Source organism: Solea solea, chromosome 19 (assembly GCF_958295425.1).
Source record: "Solea solea chromosome 19, fSolSol10.1, whole genome shotgun sequence".
Classification (NCBI taxonomy): Eukaryota; Metazoa; Chordata; class Actinopteri; order Pleuronectiformes; family Soleidae; genus Solea; species Solea solea.
The window spans coordinates 9025842-9045802 of record NC_081152.1 but is presented as its reverse complement, the minus strand read 5'-3'; the positions used below and the strand labels follow the sequence as shown (position 1 = coordinate 9045802).

General features: G+C 40.1%; 1 protein-coding gene across 7 annotated transcripts in view; it reads right to left on the bottom strand.

Moving 5' to 3' along the window:
* mapk10 (mitogen-activated protein kinase 10) overlaps positions 1–19701 on the bottom strand; it is a 33491-nt gene extending 13790 nt beyond the window's left edge. For 3 of the 7 annotated variants that reach the window (XM_058617203.1, XM_058617202.1, XM_058617201.1), the window contains exons 1-8: positions 19365–19700; positions 8860–8931; positions 6788–6957; positions 3787–3916; positions 3306–3364; positions 2805–2943; positions 1995–2160; positions 1511–1582 (exon numbers count right to left, since the gene is read on the bottom strand). In XM_058617203.1, the coding sequence (XP_058473186.1) occupies positions 1511–1582; positions 1995–2160; positions 2805–2943; positions 3306–3364; positions 3787–3916; positions 6788–6957; positions 8860–8931; positions 19365–19367 (811 nt within the window). In that variant the 5' untranslated portion in view covers positions 19368–19700. Of the gene's footprint in view, positions 1–1510; positions 1583–1994; positions 2161–2804; positions 2944–3305; positions 3365–3786; positions 3917–6787; positions 6958–8833; positions 8932–19364 lie in introns of all 7 variants that reach the window. The other 4 variants (XM_058617196.1, XM_058617197.1, XM_058617199.1 and 1 more) reach the window with 3 other exon arrangements.
* Between the last annotated feature and the right edge of the window lie 260 nt (positions 19702–19961).

The window sequence follows — 19961 nt, the reverse complement described above, 5'->3', positions numbered from 1 at the left end:
CAAACACCCAGTGGGATTACGCCTCCTTCATTGACACAGTAAGCACGGATGGAGTGTGACACGATAACAGTTTCAGAGATACTGCAGAGCTCATGTACGGTTCTCCAGAGCCTCGGTCTCTAGGGGACAGCAGGTTCAGAGACGTAGAGGTCAAACTACTGGCCACGAGCACTCACACACAGCAGAGTCAGCATTTGTCTCTTATTTGCATCCAAATTCATGATCAAAATCATCATTGTTCTTTCATACTTTGGTTGTGGTTAACAATACGTAGAGTCAAAAGCTATACATTCGTCCATCAGTCAATAATATGCTCTTATCTATCAGCTAAAAGCCCAAAAACCATGTTCAGCATGACAGATGACCCGGCTACAGATGGTCATTTCATATTTCACTACCTAAAGAGTTAAAAAATTCTCCAAAGTAGAAGAGAAAAACTTTGTGTTGTGTTTTGAGAAGCTGAATGAATGAAAGAATGTCAAAAAAAGCTCTAAAGCGCATGGAATACATGGAGAGCAGAAAGTGGAAGTTAGCTGATGCTCGACAAAGAGACAAGGATGGGGCCAGCTCCACCTATTATGTGTTTGTTAAATAAGCAGGTATGTAAAATAAATTGGTATCCAGATATTGATATTAATACTGTAGCCAGCCCTAATGAAGTAGGGTCACTTCATTTTTGGTAAAGGCAGGTCTTTTCAACGGATAAGTTGAGCCAGATCTACAAGTCATAATTAGTAAATAATAATTGAAGGATTTTTAGTTCGACACTAACATGCTGACATATTAGCAAACCACTGAGCGATCTCTTCACCCCGAGTGAGTCTGGCGATGCTGCTATTCAAAACGACTGCATTAATGACTCATTATTTATTCATTGAAGAGCTTAATTACTATGCCCGACTCGCAAACGTGGACAACCCTCACATGGCCGGGTGTACTTCAAGTGTGCACACGTGTGCAAACTCAGCAGGACGGCCTGCTTATTCATATCCATCCTGCAGAAAGAAACCGTCCTGGGGAATTCAACAGTAGCTCCCTCACCGTGGGAGGGACTCACCAGGCGTCCCTCCACAAAACACCCCAAATAGCACACACTTAAATAGTCAGCGACACACAGACAGACACAGAGAGAGAGAAGAGAAGAGAGAGAAGAGAATGCTTCCTCTTGCCAAAAATGGAACAAATGTATTGTGCTTATATTATGATGTTAATGCTGGTTATATTAAAAGTGAGATAGAGACAGATGTGTTACATAGCCAGCCAGATATGAGAGTGGTTTAGTTCACCTCAGTCACATACAGAGAACATTAAGCCCTATGACCTTAAAATACCATGTGAAAGGTACATTACAAATATGTATTATACCTGTACACATGGCTCACAACCCATGAGTGTTCTAAAGTGCACTTAAACTTAACATTTATTGAAAAACCTTGTAGGAGACATAACCCTCTCAGCAAATAAACAGTGTTTACCATCAGCTAACGTTGCTTTGTCTGAGCAAGGATACAGTCCCGACCGGGGAAAAGGATTTTGTGGCGCACCATTTCTCCCATAATGCACCCCACCGACCATATATCCACTGCGTGCACAGAGGTGAGGGTGAGACAAACAGGGGGAGCGAAGGAGAAAAAGACAAGAAAGCAAAAGGTTAGTGTTATAGGCACGTGAAGCAGCGGTGTTTAGAAACGAGCTTTTATTGGCGATGGGAGAAATATTAAGTTAGATGTATGATACGTAGAGATAAATTAGACGAGCGGAAACATAAGAAAGCACTGGCAAGATATACAAACCCTGGTTTCTATCCACTGTAAAAGCCTCCAACAATTCACAGTTCGTCCAACAAAACTACAGTCAAGTAGTGATATGCAACTATTTGAGCATATATTGCTGCACATGCATTTTAGTTTCTATAAGCTGTTGGGTTAAAACTTAATGTGTATTGGCAACGGTGATATCCTGTAAAAATGTGTGATTTTTTTTTTAATTCTCACCATTCTCTTTGTATCCCATGCCCAGGATGACCTCTGGGGCTCTGTAGTATCTAGTCACCACGTAAGGGGTCATCATGAAGCTTGTGCCTGCAGTTCTTGCCAGACCAAAGTCCAGGATCTTCAGGGTGCAGTCCGACTTCACCACTATATTGCTTGGTTTGAGGTCCTGAAAGAACAACGGTGTGACAAAAATTATTAAAAAGGATTATTTTAGAGTGATTCTGTTCAACAGTTTCAGAGGACAGTTTATTTGGTTCTGATTCTGTGATTTGTTCATGTCTGAAAAACAGAAAATGGAGACCCAGTGACATATCACGATACCGTGACACAAACTGTTGTGCTGAGTCATTTCAAAGACACACTTCTCCAGCTGTGTAACACATAATTGTTCTCCCAAAGAGAAAAAATAAACAGCCCAAACATGACTCAGCTAAAAGGCTTTTGCTGATCTTTTGTTTGCATTTTTACAGCATTTTTACAGACACGTAGGATTTTTTAGATTACATAGGATTTTAATTTGTTGTTCTCAATCTGTTGTTGTTGTTGTTTTGTAATCATTTTCTCCCCTTCAGAAAGACTATTTCCCAACACATGTGATGTTTCTGCTAATAAGTGTTGCCCCTCAGCTTGAACTCTACTCATAAGATGGAATATCGTAGAAACTAGATTTGATTTGTTTTCCCATCAGTGCCTTAGAGTGCGTTTTTACCAATATGGGATGCACTTTCCTGCCTAATTTGATGCCTACTTGTGTTCAACTACATAGTGTTATACAGACAGACATAAAAACAATAATAGGAGCTGCCATACCCTGTGAATAATGCCAGCTGAGTGCAGATGTTTGATACCACAAAGCATCTGGTAGAGCAGGTAGGACATTCTCTCGTGGTCGAGCTCCATCTGAATCACCTGGCACAAGTTGGCATCCATCAGCTCCATCGCTAGATACCTGAGGCAGAAAGGTACGAGGTGGCGAACAGGATGTGTTTATGACTTAGTGATCAACGAAAGGCATTTTATATGTGTCCATAAAAATGCCAAAAAGTCATATAAAAGAAGTCTCTTGACTGACAGCTTGCTCTAAAAGTGAACACACACTCTCATTTATCACTCAGTTTGAGAACAGGATATCTCAAAGCAGCCTCGGATTTCACCCATAGTATTTTCACTGACAACACTTGTGCGACAGCGTAATAAACACATTTATAATATTATATAATATCATTTTCTCGGTCATAGGATAAATATGCGATTGACAATGTAACATTACTTTGAAATGTGATTATGCAAATACGTGTTTATTATACTCACACATCCTGGAAGTCCTCTAATGATTTCTGTGGCGTGGAGACATTTAATAAACTGATAATCTGCGGGAGAGGAGAGAAGAGAAGAGGATGGAGACATATCATTGTGCAGCGGTTACATATGCACACATGAGAGGAGAGTTACAGCTGAAGTCCCTGTGTGGATGCAAGTTGGTGATGACCCTGATGAAGGACACTGCAGAGTGAGGGGACAGCGAGAAGCAAAGAAGTGAGATGGAACAAAAGAGTGGAGATAAAAAGAGTAGACAGAGGAGGGGGAAGAGCCCACACTGCAGGAGAGGAGATTACATTCATGCCTTCAAGTGCTCTTTGTTTCATGCTCCTGCCAGTTCGGTACATATCTGGAGGCATGGAATTTAGCACGGTCACACAACATCGCAGTTGCGGATCTCTGTTTTTGTCGAGTGAATATCTTCTAAAAAAAAAGAAAGTGAATATCTTCCCACCTCGGCTGAAAGACTCACATTTTTGTGATTGACACATTTCATGAGCACCAACTCCCGGTACGCCCTCTTAGCGTGGGTCTGGTTCTGGAAGGGTCTGCTCAGCTTCTTGATGGCCACATTTCTGTCCAGGACAGCGTCATAGCCCGCACTGCACAGGAGAAACAACAACAACAGAAGTGAAGCCATTTTCCTCAAAGTGAGATGATTTGATGATGGCACCATCGGTGATCATTTGTCACATCTCCAGTGAACAGATGTCTTCGTTTTGAACTCAATTTTATCTGTAAAACTATTTTTCCTCAGTGGTCTGAACTTGTCACTGTCAGAGAAACAACAACAATGTATTCAGTGTAGTTGTCAAGAGGGGAAACAAGATCAGAAAATGTCTGGGGGTTTTGGGGAAATGCTTCTTCCTGGAGAGCAATAAATAAATAGATGGATAATGCTGTCACTTAGATCTAAATCAAGAACACCAAAACAACTGTGTTTATCAGAATGTTTACACTATAAATATGCAACACTACCAAAGAAGCAAGCTTGGAGTATAATGACTATGATTATACTTCAGGGGTTGGTAGGGTTGTTCTACTTCATAACAACACTTATATAACAAAAAAAAATCTTTCTAAATTCATAATTTAATCCAAAATACTGAGAATGAGTGATGTTTTAAAATAACTCAGTACAATTGAGTACAATGCAGTAAAATAGATGGAGACATGTGAGATATACGCTGATGGTTTCTCTTTCCACAAAGTGGCACAGCCCATCGCAGAGGTCAGTACAGCAGAGTGAAATCTCTGCTGGCTCAGCGAAACACCCCGAAACCTCGGAAAACCTCAGGGATTTGAACATTTGTGAAGATTTATGTTGGTTTTGAAAAAGAAAGAAATCTGCTACAAAAAGTGCCACACGTGTCACACTTTCAGTTTAAGTCCGAGACCGTTGCCTTATCTCTGACCAATCCTCACGACATGACGCGGGGGGATCAAGTGGCATCTGCGTGTGTGTGTGTGTGCTGTGGTTCATCGTGTCTCTGTGGAGACTGCAGACCAGTGGATGAAGTGTGTGGCCATGGAAACAGTGGAGCCTTCATAAAAGCATTGATCCAATAGGGATTTGAGTCAGTCATCACTTTACTTTTCCAGCTGAGTGAAAGATGATGTCATGACCAGCTAAACTACTTAAAGTCTTCATCTCTGCTAAGATGCTTCTAGAGGCTCATGGAGACTGCAGAGTCTTCACGAGTCATGAGGGCACAGATCGGGATGTTTGTGTGCGACAATGCCTGGCAGAGTGAGTTTCAGCTGTGAGCCGTGAAGTTTTCTCTCATTGCAGGCTTCAGGGGGGCAGGTTTGATGTCGGATCAAGACCTAGTTTGTTTTGTTGATGTCGGGGAGCAGTGTCTTATTGTCACGTTTGGTTCCTCTGTGTGTTTGCGCTTTAAGGGGAAAAGTCTGGTGGCAGAACGCGCAGCAATGAGTGGTCGTGACAAATACACACAATAAACTCAACCAGAACCAAGAATTTCCCTCCTCACTCTGTAACTTTGACAAAGTGTGAGTGTTGGGCACATTTTGTCTCCTGTAAGTACACTGTTCCAACAAGATATACAGTATGTAACACTAGACTTGTCATTTTTAGATATTTCCATGCAGAAAGATTGCATATTTTTTCTTGATTTCGACTTCATATTATGAAACACGTCTACAAAAATAAACCTGCATGTGTGTCTTTGTAATCAGTGGGACATTATATCCGCTCTGGGGTTTTATGTGGTTTAATCGGTAATACTGTGACCATATGACACCAGATGACAGCTGCGGGGGAGAGCCGAGCGACAGGTTAAATTAGATTTGTGCTCTCTCGCTCTCTCTCTGTCATCCATCCCAACAATCTCCTTCAAATGGGCACAGTCCCAGGCATAAGCAGTCACGTCCTGCCCTGGCTCTTTTGCATATGCACAAACCTGCTTTGGAGCAGGAGGAGAGAATGACTGAGGGCATGGGAAGCCAAGGCAGGACAAAGTCATGGGGGGGGGGGGGTCACGTGAAGGCCAGCGGGGTTAGGACGGTGAGATCCGGTGAATCTTCAAACACTTAAAATGACAAAACGTCAATAAAACATTGCTTGGTCATACCAGTGTGGGTGTCCAAGGCTGGTATAGTGTCACAGCATAAACATGAACATAACTTATGGGTGCATTCCTTTAAGTGGAGCCTTGGCACTTGTTCCACTGCATTCTGACACGGCAGGCGTGAGATGAATCACAATGAATATGAACTGTCTCTGCAATCTGGATTAAGGATTCAGTTAAGTGCCCATCTTGTTAGACTGTTGTGGCCCGTGCATTCATATTCTAAACGACAGACGTGTCATCAGCGTGTTGTGTTGCACGGAGGAGGATTTGAACCTTTGGAAAGACACAATTTACAGCAAAAAGTGGGGCAAAAATGCACATCCGAATTCTTCTGGTCATTTTTTCAGGGTTAGCGTGCTCCCTATTTTGTTCTGGGTAAACTAAAATATTAATTTTAGCATATTCCCATTTAAAAAAAAGACTTTTTTATTCACTTATAAGCAAAAGAGGTTTTGCCTGCTTCGGAAAAACATTAATAATTCAATACATGTATTTTTAGAGGACACCTGCACCAGTTTATCATTACAAGATTAAAGCCTAATAAAATCTTTCTGCACCAACAGTCTTTTTTAATCTTTAATGTTGAGCTGAGCTCCCCTCAGGTCTCTGCACGGAAAAGTCACATGGTTCAAACGTCACCTGAAGTTCAAGAACACCAAAAGAAGCAGAACAAAACACGACTTATTCGTCATATCTGTAACTGATTGATTTTCAGACTTTCACTCCTAGAAGCAGAGATCCCCACCCTGTATTAAAGCCATGACAAGAAGCTACAACAATTAAGATAAATGAGATATTCATGGGGAAAACACTACATAAAAACAAGTTCAATAACCTGGTATGATATTAAAGAGGACATAAAGCATTCTGAGTACCTACCAGACGATTCCCTGAGCTCCAGAGCCGATGGGCTTTAAATTCTGGTAACGTTTTAAAACTGTGAAGGTAGAGTCTCCCACTTCCACACTGTAGAACTGGTTGTCCACTTTGCTTTTGCTCATGTTGTAATGCTTGGCGATGTATGACACATCCACTTGTTTTCCAAAACCCTACATGAATCAAACGACAGCAACAAAAAAGTAAAAAGAAAGGTTAGGTGTTTGTGATGATTTACTGGTAAATCATTTAACTAATAATATAATATAACTAATAAATCAAGTAAAAATTCAATACACTGCTCTTTGTACCAGTATATGACTTAATCACGTTAAAGGTCCAGTGTGTAATATTTTGTGACATGTAATGGTGAGGCAGAGGGCTCCTCCACTCACCCCTCCCTTTTACCAAGCAGGAAAGGCCACTACGGTGGCCTTCATATGTCAGAAAGGATGTAAACACTCTCTCCACCTTTATACTTTCCCCACTCTCTTTCTCTCGGCCATTTCCTTTTACATTTCGGTACAAAATGGCAGACGTCCTAAAGCAAGGCCCCTGTCTTAAATACAGTATAAAAGGTTTATTCTGAAGCTACTAATGACAATTTTCCACTACATAGTTCTAGCACGGCTGCGCGTTTTTTTTTCAATATTATAATTTTCCATTAGTGACTCTTCCTGTCCCTGGTACTAAAATAAGTACCAGGTACTAGAAGAGTCATGAGCGTGACATCTGACACAAGAATCAAGCCGAACAATGCCGAACTGTAGATCACTTAAAAGTCCTGACTTAAAAATCCTGAAAACGTGCGTTAATCTCCAACATTTAGCAAGGATATTTTTAAAATCTGGAGTCTGGTGCACTGCTGAGAGCTGGCGATCGCGAGCCGCATCACGACCCCTTTCCGTTCAATGCGCTTAAGTCATGCAGGAAGTACTGAACTAATCTTTTTAATTAAGTGATTCTAATGATTCAGTACATGGAAAACAACTACTTTACAAGTCACTAGTCACTAGTTTGTGAGTGTCACGTATAAAATGAACCAAACTGTGTCGAGTGGAACTGTATTGTGGAAAAGCACCGTAAGACTAATTGTTATTGTTTACTGTTACACACTGGACCTTTAATGGTACAAAATGCAATAAATCCTGTTGTAAAGTAATTGTTCAAATGTGACATATAACATAAACATGACAGAGCACACCACGCTGTACTGAGTTTACATCATTTTTGCTGTTCCTGTATCTACGCAAAAATGTAAACTCTTCAATATCTGCGTAATGACATTAGTGCCACTAATGTCATTTACTTACTTAACTGGACAATATTCATTTATTAATGCGCACACAGTAATCAGGCTATCATTACACATCGAGACAGAGGAGTTGTAGAAATGGTGGCACAACAAAAAAACATCACTTAATTACGGAGTGAGTAATTACAACACAGTTCACAAAGCACACAGATCGTTCCTCGGTGCATTACTAATGGGGAATGTTTCTTAAAGTTCCCACAAGTGGCAGGACAATTAAAAACATGTAATGTAATACACTTAAATGCTACATCGCAGGTAAGTGACCCTAAACCTTTTATTCAATTATTTCAGCTGATTAGCCTTTGCTGTATCGCCTGCAGTAGCTACAGTGGCTATTAAACATCCAGCTTCACATGTGCTATAGACAGTGGGGGTGATGAAATGACATCCTCACAGGAGTATTTCATTTACACTGCCACAGCTCGAGAGCATATGTGTGATTAAAGCTCCAGTTAGTAAGACGCTTCGCAGTTTTGTCTTTTACAGCTCACGGAAAACAAGCTGTAACTATGTTTTTCCTCAGCCGTGTGAGACTGGAAAGTGAGAAAATTAAAATCTAAAAAAAATTCTCTATTTCAAATTAAAACGTAGCCACATTTATGATCCGTTCGTCTTAAGTAAGGCTTGTTTTAGCGTTTTAACGACTCACTTTTGACATGCAGACACAACAGTACTGCGTATTAATCACAACATACAGAGCAATGCAGGGGAATGAAAGGGAATGAATACTGTACCTTTTTTACCTGTAAGGAACACACACCTGACAAAAGGCTATCTTCACATCCAGGATTGGTTGGCTGCAGTTATATAAGAAATGTCTGCTCATAAATACCTGGAAAACACAACACAAAGGGAGAAAAGGATTCAGTGAACGCAAACAAACCGTCACACTGCATATACGACAATGTGGTTTCATTGATCACACAGTGTTCCTTGTAAATAGGAAACACCCACTTGTTAATGAATGAAAATTGACTAACTGTAATAACTTCAGTGATCACTGTCTTTGTGTTTCGAGACGTATGGTATAGGGAAAAAATAGATATGAATCGCTGATGTTCTTGAGAATTGAAAGACAATACAAAAAAGTAAGATAAAGCCTAATATACTGTATAGATGATTCTGTAACATCGAATAAATCTGCCCCCCGACAAGAATAGTTTGACATTTTGGGTCAATTTTCGCTTTCTTCCTGAGAATTATGGGCACACTGACACAACCAAAGTGTTAAATGTAAGGGTTACACTGGACTGGTCAGCTTAGCATAACATAAAGAAACGGAAAAAGGCAGGAGCAAGACCAAGGCTGAAATACCAAATCACTAAAACATGATTATAACTTCCACGCAGATGCAAGCAAGTGAATTTGGGTCCAGTCTTTATGCTGACCTTTTACCAACATGGCGTCTGGGACCTCTGAGTTTATCTACAGAGCGGAGAGATTATAAATTCAGTCTGATGAAGTTCAAATTTAATACTGATGTGAGACAAGCTTTCAGTGCCATTAGAAATGACATTTGCACAGTTAGTATAGTCATTTTTCTGCTTTCATTGTAAAGAGGCAGCTAAGGGATCGATTTGGTTTCATTGGAATTTGCTCATTTTTAGGCAAACCTTTTACCTATCAACAATATTGGTTCCCAACATTAAGCAGGAAGGAGTTCAGCTGCTGCTGCTGCTGCTCTCGCCCACATTGAGCCTTCGGCTTTAAAGGTTTTCCAGGTAATGAAGTCCCTACGGTGCTAATGATCACATTTTCCGAACAATATAATGTGTGGTGATAATTTTGCCATTAAAAGTTTTTTTTTTTTGCTGGCCTAGTGAGAATGGGACATGATAAACCCACAAACAGTTCATCTCGTGTGCCTTCGCAAAGTCCAGAAAAGCAGTTTTAAGTAGACGGGGGCTATAAAATTTGCTCTCAAGTGGTAAAGGTAATACATTAGCTGCAGGACGTCTTTAATGATGTGACAGATTTAATGTCCAAAGAGAAAGTCAGCTTAAAAAAATGCAGTCAATACAGTGATGGACTTTTTAATATCATAACTGGCTGTGCTGTGTTTAACCCTTAGATGTGCCTTCAAATAAGTTACATTAACACACCTAGAACACCAAAATGTGTTCATCACATCAGTCCTTCCCATGCATATTTAATATTAATGATTTTTTTTAAATATTCACCTTCATTTTATGGTCTAAAAAAACACAATAAATGAATTATTTCCAATATACTTGACTGGATTATTTTTGGTTTGATTATGCAGCCTGGTATATGTGAAAGATGAGCAGAAACATTTATTTATATGCATTATTAATACATTTATTTATCATAAAATACCCACACAATTTTTTAAACCACATCTGTCCCTTTTAATCATTAGTTTTTAACCCCTATAAGTATTAATGCATCAAAAATAGTGATTTGAATGGGTTTCAATTAGGACATTTTTGTGCGTAGGTGTGTTAGTGTGAGTATTTTTTAGTTAATGTTGTTTACAATAGAGTAAAAATGGTCTAAAACACTAAAAAATGCACAACATAGCATAAATCTTTAACAATATGCATGAAAAAAGGATCAAATATTCTAGAAATCAAAAGCCAAAAACACAAAAATGTGTCTAGGTGTGTTTAAGGGTTAAACCAAGAGGAATTTGAAGTCAGTGCAGTAATTGGCAGAAAGGACCACAATAATAATCACTCACTTGCTGAATTCTCATCAAAAACCGCAGGAGGAGAGAGGTGGTATGAGGATTACATGATGAAGTAAGAGTCAGAAAAATAGCACAAGAAAGTGGAAGCTTACGAGGACGCCATGTCTTGCAAAGTGATTTCAGGATCGTGGGCTGTCATCTCAATCTCAAACCACTATAGTCATTTTCACACCACATCTGTATGTGTGACATGAATAACTGGCACCACAATAGCAGCCCAATATTTGCTATTAACAAGTCGATGCCAAAACGTGCACATGACCAACAAGCCGGCTTTATCTGTGATGTCCTGATCTTTATCCTCCTGTGTACATAAGATATTAAACCTCTCACATGGCCAAACTGTTTGTCTTCCATCAGTCTACACTGCCATAACTCAAACACCACCTGGATCCCTTTTTTTTCAAATGTGATATGAGGCTGTGTGGGGGAGTGTACTGTAGCTGTACACTCAAACAATTGCACTAACACTGAATGCATCTGGTTTAGATTGGGGTTTTTCCTCTTCATATCTCCTTAGTAAACTCAAACAATAAAACAACTATGGTTCTTATTTGGTGTTTAATCTTTTCCTTCTCTTTATTGTCTTTACTTTCCTGTCTCTGCAATAAAATAATACACGTGTCACTACATTAATGATGCCTCTATTCGTGTCACAGGCAGCCAACATGCACCCAGTAACTGAGAAAGCTAAATGGAACGCAGCCATGACTAATTAGATGATTCTTTTCACCTGTGCTTTTCCTTCTGTGACCAGTCAGTGAAAATCTCTGACCAGATTCTGCTGATAATCATGGTCAAGAAAAGATCAGGTATGATAAAAACTCATTTTGTCATTTTTACTAAAAGGGCTAACTATTACTTAAACGGTTAATCCACTTGTTTGCAAAGAAAATCTAATGAAAGCAGCCACATTTCATATCTCTGCACTGGCTGATATTTCAGTGTAGGGCAGCATTTTGGTTGCCACTCCATTGATTTCCATCCCAACACAAATTGCACCTTTATTTAAGACAGAGTGACTTGAGATAATATTCTACTAAACGTCCACAAGATAAACTGTATGTCAATTAACCACGATATTGGAAATATCCTCCTTCCTGGATACATCTGCTCGATTGTATTTCGGGCTGTTTCGTCGCAGATTAGAAAGTGGCAGCACTTTTAAGATTGTGTGAAATTGCTCAGGTGGATTTAAGAACTCCCGCTTCTGGAACTGGCTGATACCACCTGGCGTCTACATATCTGTAATTTAAATCCATTCATACCTGTCTAAGAGACAACTTTAGAGTCATCAAGAATTTCTTGCCACAGCAGTGAGGGAAAGTAAGCAAGCGCTCATCATGCTGAAACCACAAGGTCAGAACACCTTACAGTACATGTTTGCCATTTAACCATACAAACCCATTCACTCACTCATACAGCACATGTATAAATCATCATACATCTGTCATGTCCATGTAGACTAGTGTAGCCAGGCAAATCAAAAATATTGTGATGAACTGCTCACAAAGGGAAAATGTGAAAAATACGACGTGCACATGTCCTGCAGAAGAGCACAAAGACACACAATCTTCCTTTGCGTCATACACACAAATTCACATTTACAATATCCATTTTACTGCATACTGTATATTACAAAAGCTGGGGCCATTTGCACTGATGAAACAACTGTTATTATGAACACCACAAAAGAGACGCAACACAGAATCTGAGATAGATGAAGAAAGGAGTGTGAGAAAACAGAGAGGATGTATTCATTAGGTTGAATGAGCAGATGCATATTAGTGATACAGCACACTATTATTCACCATTCTCCTTTATTGATACTGTGTGTGTGTGTGTGTGTGTGTGTGCTCTGCAGTTGTTATTTGGCTCCTGAGCCTTCAGTTACATTCGCCCCAGTGGGCGCAACAGTGCCTCAGTGCCTCAGGCAAACTAAAGATCACTCTGCATACTTGGTAGGCATGCAAGGCTGCTATTGTACAGCATGGACTGTTAATCCCAGTATTTATAATCCAAAAAAAAATGTTGGTTTTTCTGTTTCATCTGCCACTTTACAGCCAGGGAGCAAAGCAGCCTCTGAAAGGTGAATGATCAGCCGTGAAAAGTGAAAGAGTTCAGTTCAGTTCAGCAGCATCATTTGAATCAACTGTTAGGCAAGAGGCAAAGGAGAAAATACTTTTAAGCAAAGGCACAAGGAAAACTACTACGAGTTTAAAATGAAGTTAAAGTTTAAAAAAAATAACATTCTTCACCTTGAGTGCAAAAAAACTGCCATTAAATGTTTACAGTTTATCTTTATACTATTTGATGATAAGATTTACTTTTGGAGGATAATGCAGCCTGGGATATATCACTGATTAGCAACAACAGTTATTACTTTTAATTTATTATTTTTATTTTATTTACTTGTATTGAAATGTCACTTGAACTGTCACTGAGCAACTTAAGTGCCCAAAAATCTTAAAAAACAAACAAACAGTTATTTCTCACCTAATTATCAGTCCTGATCCCAAAAAATTAAAAAAGAATTAAAAAAAATTAAAAAAGAATTAAAAAAATATATATTTTATTTTCAGTATTTTTTGGAATATTTATAATGTGACACCTACAGGCTGGATTACCAAGAAATATTATATCTATATCAATCAGGGAATAGGTTAAAATGATACTGAATAGTAAGAAATGTACATTTAAGGCAACGATAACTTGGAGTGCATGATTTTATGTTCTAATGGAGATGAAGAAATGGGTTTATAATGGGTTTTAAAGGTGAAATGTTTGTAAGTTCAAGAAAGTATCTTTTTTTACGTTGTGTATTAAAGACGTGTCATAGGTACAGAAGCCAACATTTTTAAATATCATAAAAAATACAAATCTCTGGCAAAATTGAATTCCATATGCACAAAATCTTCCAAAAAAGAAAAAGAAAAGAAAGATAAGATGCCGTTAAAAAAAAGGTTGCGGTTAAAACACGGTCTTCATCTTGGTTATGATAATAAAAAGAATGGGTAGATCTGCTAGTTCATCTAAATCCACTCCAAAAATGTGAAACAGTGATTGATAAACAATTGTGACGATTGTTTTAGCACAGGAAATTGAAAGTGATGTGTTTTGACTAATCAGCAATCCATCCATCCATCCACTCCAACCTCCTACAGCTACTAGAGGTCGTCCAGCAATAAAAGTATACTGAACCTGTAAGAAATTGCTCGCAAAGATGACCTATAGTCATTTCATCCAGGAGGACATATTTCTTTTAACATTTACACTGGCTGCATTCACTGTAAGTGCATGCACCAGGGACAGGGGAGTGCTTTTTTTCCCAGCACAATATTTCACTCTCACAGCAGCTAAAATGACTGTAGTGGCTCTCACCTGAACACACACCTACGTTGAGGCCAAACAGGCTATGGTGTTACTGGGAAAAATGGCTAAAATGTTCCTTCTAGCAATTGTACAGAAAGTAATAAAAAAAAAAATCCATCTACCCTTTAACCAACTCTTCATTAATATGCACATCGACAACTTGATATTTATAGTTTTATGGCAGCTGGCAGCCAGAGTTAAATTACTGTCTCCTTCTCTTCTCTTATCTTCTTAGCCTTCCTTCTCATGTTTCTGTATGTGCTGCCTTCTTCCCTCCACCGACTGTGGTGCACAGCACTTATCAGACAGACACAGGTGAAAGTAAAACCTCCTTTACCTCCACATATTGTACAAGCTTTACGAGGAGACACAGAGGGAGCAATGATGACAGTGGGGAACCTAACTAGGAATGCAGCCAATGTTGTTATTTCCTGCATCGGTAGTTATGACATGTAAGAACATCTACAGTTTCATAAAGCCTGTTGTTTAGCTCTTATTAAGGACATTGGCTGTGTTTTATAACACAAAGTCAGTTAAAAAAAGAAAAAAAAATCCAAATTGTGGGACAGACATGATAGTAGAATTAACAGATTGGCATCGCTACCTGATGTCTCCTTGTGGTGGGGCTGCTCAAATGAATGACTTAAACTTGGGTGGAAGTTACCTGGCTGAAGAAGAGAGCGTTTACAGTGGGACTTAGTGCACTTTGTTCTCTATGTTGTGAATAAACAGAGAAATCCTGCACTTTTGTTTTTTGTTTTTGTTTTCTTCAGTCACATATATCATGATCTATCGCTATATGATTGTCTTGCATTATGTTGATTATCACAGAATCGTTGTATCGTATCGCATCGTAGCGCATTGTATCGTTTCGTATTCCATATTGTATCGTAGCGCATTGTATCGTATCGTATCGTACCGTATCGTATCGTATCGTATCGTATCGTATTGTATCATGAGGTACCCGGTGATACCCAACCCTACTGGTCAACCATATTTTTGTACACCAACCACAACAAACCAACCACCAGGGGCAACAATGCAAAATACCAGAATAAATAATTCAAACTGCAAGGCGTTTGCTAACAAAATCTTGATTCGGTGGGTGTGAGCAACATAGAAAATTGAGTTCACTGTGAAGCTGTAGAGCAACAAAAATGTGGTCAGGGTTTATCAAGCTTTTCTACATGAACACCTACACACACCACGCTATCAGTAAGGGACAGGATATGAGATTTTTGTTGGATTGGGGTGAGGAGTTATGCCCATATCTAAAGGTCGAATAAATGAAAGCTATGTTAATCAGTGAAAAAAGTTATTTAGGAAAAAAACAGTGGTGAAACTTGTCAAAAAGATAAAAACAGAAAAACAAAAACTGAATAATTTCATAATAATAAAAAGTATGTGGCATTAATAAAAAAAAAAACAGCCAGTTCAGTATTGCAGCATAGACTTTAAGTTACATTATAGGCTGATGTTTACAGTGGTCCACAGGCTGAGGAGAGTAATGATGAAGCACAATGTGCCTGTCCTGTGCCATCATATACACACCAGTGTTATTTTTCACTCTAGTATCCATCTTAGCTTCCTGTCTTCTAATCTCTCTTCTTCCCTCTGTGAAATACACGAAAGATACACAATTTATAATGTCATGTCACTGAATGCACACACACACACACACACTCCTTCTTCATTCCTCCGTCCATCATCAGTGCTGTGTTCCCCCCTTTCCTGTGCTTGCCTCCCCTTTGTCCCTCCCTCGCTCCCACCATTCTTGCTCCCAGGCTCCCAGGCTCACTGCAACCGTCTCCCCTCCCCCTTCCTCAGAGCTCCATTGTGAATGCTTGGTTCAGCAGCCTCAGCCTCTCCTGCAGTATGCAGCCTTGCCTTGCCTGTGCTGTGCTGTGTAGCCTGAGCCAAATGCAGAACAGCCTCCCATCTGGGCTCAGGGGAAGGGAAGGGAAGAGAAGAGAAGAGAAGAGAAGAGAAGAGAAGAGAAGGGAGGCACTTCTAACTGTAGGCCCAGCACAGAAAAACAAAAACAATTCTGAGTCTTAAGTTCATCTACAGGTTGTGAGAATGTAACACCTTCCCTGTTTGGAGCTGAAATACACATTATGATCTCTGTGTCCAGGACTCATCTCACTCACACTCTAACTTAACAAGAGACCTGTTTGATGAATACCTGCTTGCACTGCAGTTTTCCGATGAGCTGCAATGGGAACATGCACAGCTCTGGCACGTGTGCCTGAGCACATTCATCTGATTTACAGCCTTCAACAGAATCAGACCCAGCTGAAAACTACTGTGACTTTTTATATAACACAACCTCCTGGATACTCTTTCGACTCCAGATTATATCTGACTCACAGATTAACATAGATAATGCTGCTTCAAATGTAAACACTTTTTTTATCCATCACTGTTTTGTACTTAAACCCATTAGTACACAAGCATAAGTATATACAGCACGTGTCACATGTCCCTTTAGTAAGACAGTTTTAAATGAGTGCACTGAGATGAAGTTGGCTCTATCGGAAATCCTTTGATGGCCACAAAGATGCAACGGTGTCTGACCTTTGGTGACTTCACACACGTGTGCTGTGTGAGGACACTGGCACGCAACTACTGACTGCAACATAAAGCAAATAAAACTGTGCAGGACAAGCCTGCTTATTTTACTGCACACAGGCCTGTTTTCCTGTTTGTGTGTAGTGGTAAGCTGTGCTGCAGCCTGGGGGAGTAAACTTACATGCAGCAAGGTTTCAGTTTTATTTATGAGACACTAAAAATCAATTAGAATAGAATTGCAGCATTAATTTTATGGAATATATTATGTGTACCGTTGAAAAAGAGTAACAATGATGAAGTGTAATTTAATGCTACCGGTTAAGAACATAACATATAAGGTTGCATCTCTGTACAGTTTTTTCCCCCGGTTATCTTGCTCATGTTGTAATGATAATGTGACTTGTAACACATGCCTCAATCTTCTAACTCCTAACCAAATCATTTGTCAATTACAAAACACCTATGTGCTCATTTCTAATGACATGATCTTCCATGACAACAGCAGAATGCCCCAAAAAAGACTAATAAGAGTATTTACTGTAAATGACTCATGTTCATCAACAATGGTCTGTTCTTGAACTTCTCACTTTCACTCTGAAAACATTAGATTTCCATGACATCATCACTTCATACCGTTTCCAAGGTGTGTTAGAGAGGCACTATCACAATATCATAACAATAATCCACAAGGCTGCGGTTAATACGTTAAATATCCTTTCCCCCATGAAACATATCAGTGATCTTAAATGAGTATTAAATCCTATTAAAGCACACTTCAGACTTTAATACACAAAGAGCACATTGGGCTCTAATAATCAATGAATTGGATAAATAACCAGCAGACGAATCAAAGCTGAAACTAAGCATTAACCGCAGCAGCCCCTGTCCTTTACTCTGCTGATTAATCGTGCATATAATTCCGCCATTATCTAAGCTAAATACGTTGCCTAACTTTATTACATAACATCGGATTAGACGGCTGATGATATAAACTCTAGAAAACAAAATAGAATTACAATGCAGGGCAGGCATCATCTTCCTGCAACACAATACGGGTCTGCTGTGGCGTCTGATTCCATTGATCATTTTCCACTGGTTTAACAAACTACCTCTCAAATCAATATCACTGATTATCAACCTGCAGTGGCGACTACCTCACAATACACATTGTTTTTACAATGTGGCATAATACGCCACACATACAATACAATTTGCCATGCGGATGGAGAGGAGGACACAGAGAAGGCCAGTTTTTTATCAAAAGAGAGATGTTAAGTCTCTTCAGCCGCTGCAGAAACACCCACAAAAAAAAGCGTTGTTTAATTGTTAAGCATGTTCCCTGCAGCACTTTCCCCAAGCATGGAAGCATGCTTATGAATAATTCAGCAGCCAAGGTCACAGCACTAAAACATTTTCTCTTCTTTTTTCCCCTGTCTTGACCACGGAGAGTTTGTTGTGACACCTCTAAGCCTTCACGGACTCCACAGCACACCACCGGTAATTAGTCTGTGACTGTGGGCATGGACCGCACAGGTACGTGGACGAGAAAACAAACAACCCAGATATTTGAAAACATAAGCACAACAAAGCAGGCTCTTTGTGCTCATAAACACCCGAAAGCTCAGTGTGATGCATTTCTAACACTTCTGATTACTTACTGCCTGTGCAGTCACTGTGATAGGCAGTGGGGCTTTTCAGGCTGTAAAGAAATGTCTTTGTACAGTGCAGAAGAATGCCTAAATGAATGAATAAATCAGATCTGAACAAATGACTTTCCTCACATACTGTACCCCATCACTCTGAACTGACTTCTCTTTAAATGTCTGAAAATCACTTCAACTTTCTCCCCCTGTCCTTATAATCCTGTAGCACTTACAGCTTCAGTATCAGTGATACAAACGCCACCAAATCAATAAATCATCATCCTCATCTGATGCTGTTATGATGGAGCAGAGGCTGATCCCGTGTCTCTGGTGAAGTGGTGATGGTCTGCATAATGCACAAGGTGCGCAGCTGACTTCTGGGGAGGGGGGAAGAAGGAGGAGGAGGAGGAGGGACAAACTCTGCATGAAGGCCTACAGTACAGTAGCCTGTGAGGCATGTGTTTTGAAGAGCATCGCTCATCCCACCATCATCCATTTTTGCACCACCACTCCTGCTCCTCCTGTGAGTCTAACACCCATAAAAAACTGCTGGATGAAGGTTTTAGTTTTTGGTAATAATTATGAGAGGAAAGCAGGAGAAGTGTCCTGGATGGCATCCCCCATAATGTGATGTTATTCTCTTCATGTCCAGTGTGATAAACTGTGTGATATATTTGTATTTATTTATTTTTTTTATCCCAGCCAATCGCAGGATGCGTTTTTTGGATGGAGATGGAGCTGGAGAGCAAACGCCATAATGCAATCTCTCCCTCCACGGTGCTGCTGTACATGTTACCAAACAACATTTATTTATTTATTTGATTATTTAATGATTTATTTATTTATTTACTTATTTGTCATCGCTAGTGGACTTCATTAACCTTCCCTCCCGATCGATATGCATCACTCCACCCTCCGAGCATCACATCCACATTACAAACCAACCACAAAAGCCCACCCAGGCCTTACCATTCCGCGCCAGCTGATGATGACGATCCCAGTCCCGGTGACAGTCCCTGTTTTTTTTTGTTTTGTTTTTTTCAAAACATCCCGATGGTAGACGGTGCGGCGACCATGGCTGCTGCTGCTGCTGCTGCTGCTGCTACTGAAGGATGCTTCATAAAGATGGCGAATGATGTGGACTCCAAAAAAAAAAAAAAAAAAAGAATTACACAAAAAAAAGCAGAGGTGGACAGAACCGAGGTTTGCTGATGCTGAATCACTCTCCACTCAGCTCACCACCTTACGACCATTGTGCTGCAAGATGCTGCCTGTACCATGGTGGACCTACCAGAGCAGAGAGGGAGGGAGGGAGAGAGGAAGGGGGCAGAGGGAGACATGTTGCCATAGCAACACAACAGGAGCACGTCTGACGTCAAGGCCTGAGCAGATAGACGGAGAGAGATAGAGATGGGGGAGAGGAGAGGAGGGGAGGAGGGTGAGAGAGAGAGAGGAGGCTCTGTCTCGCCCCGGAAGGGAGGGGATGTTCCCATCCTGCACCGACGTCCCGCCAGCGCGAACATGAGGCTCAGAGTGAAAAACATGCAGCTTCTTGTATGATCTGCT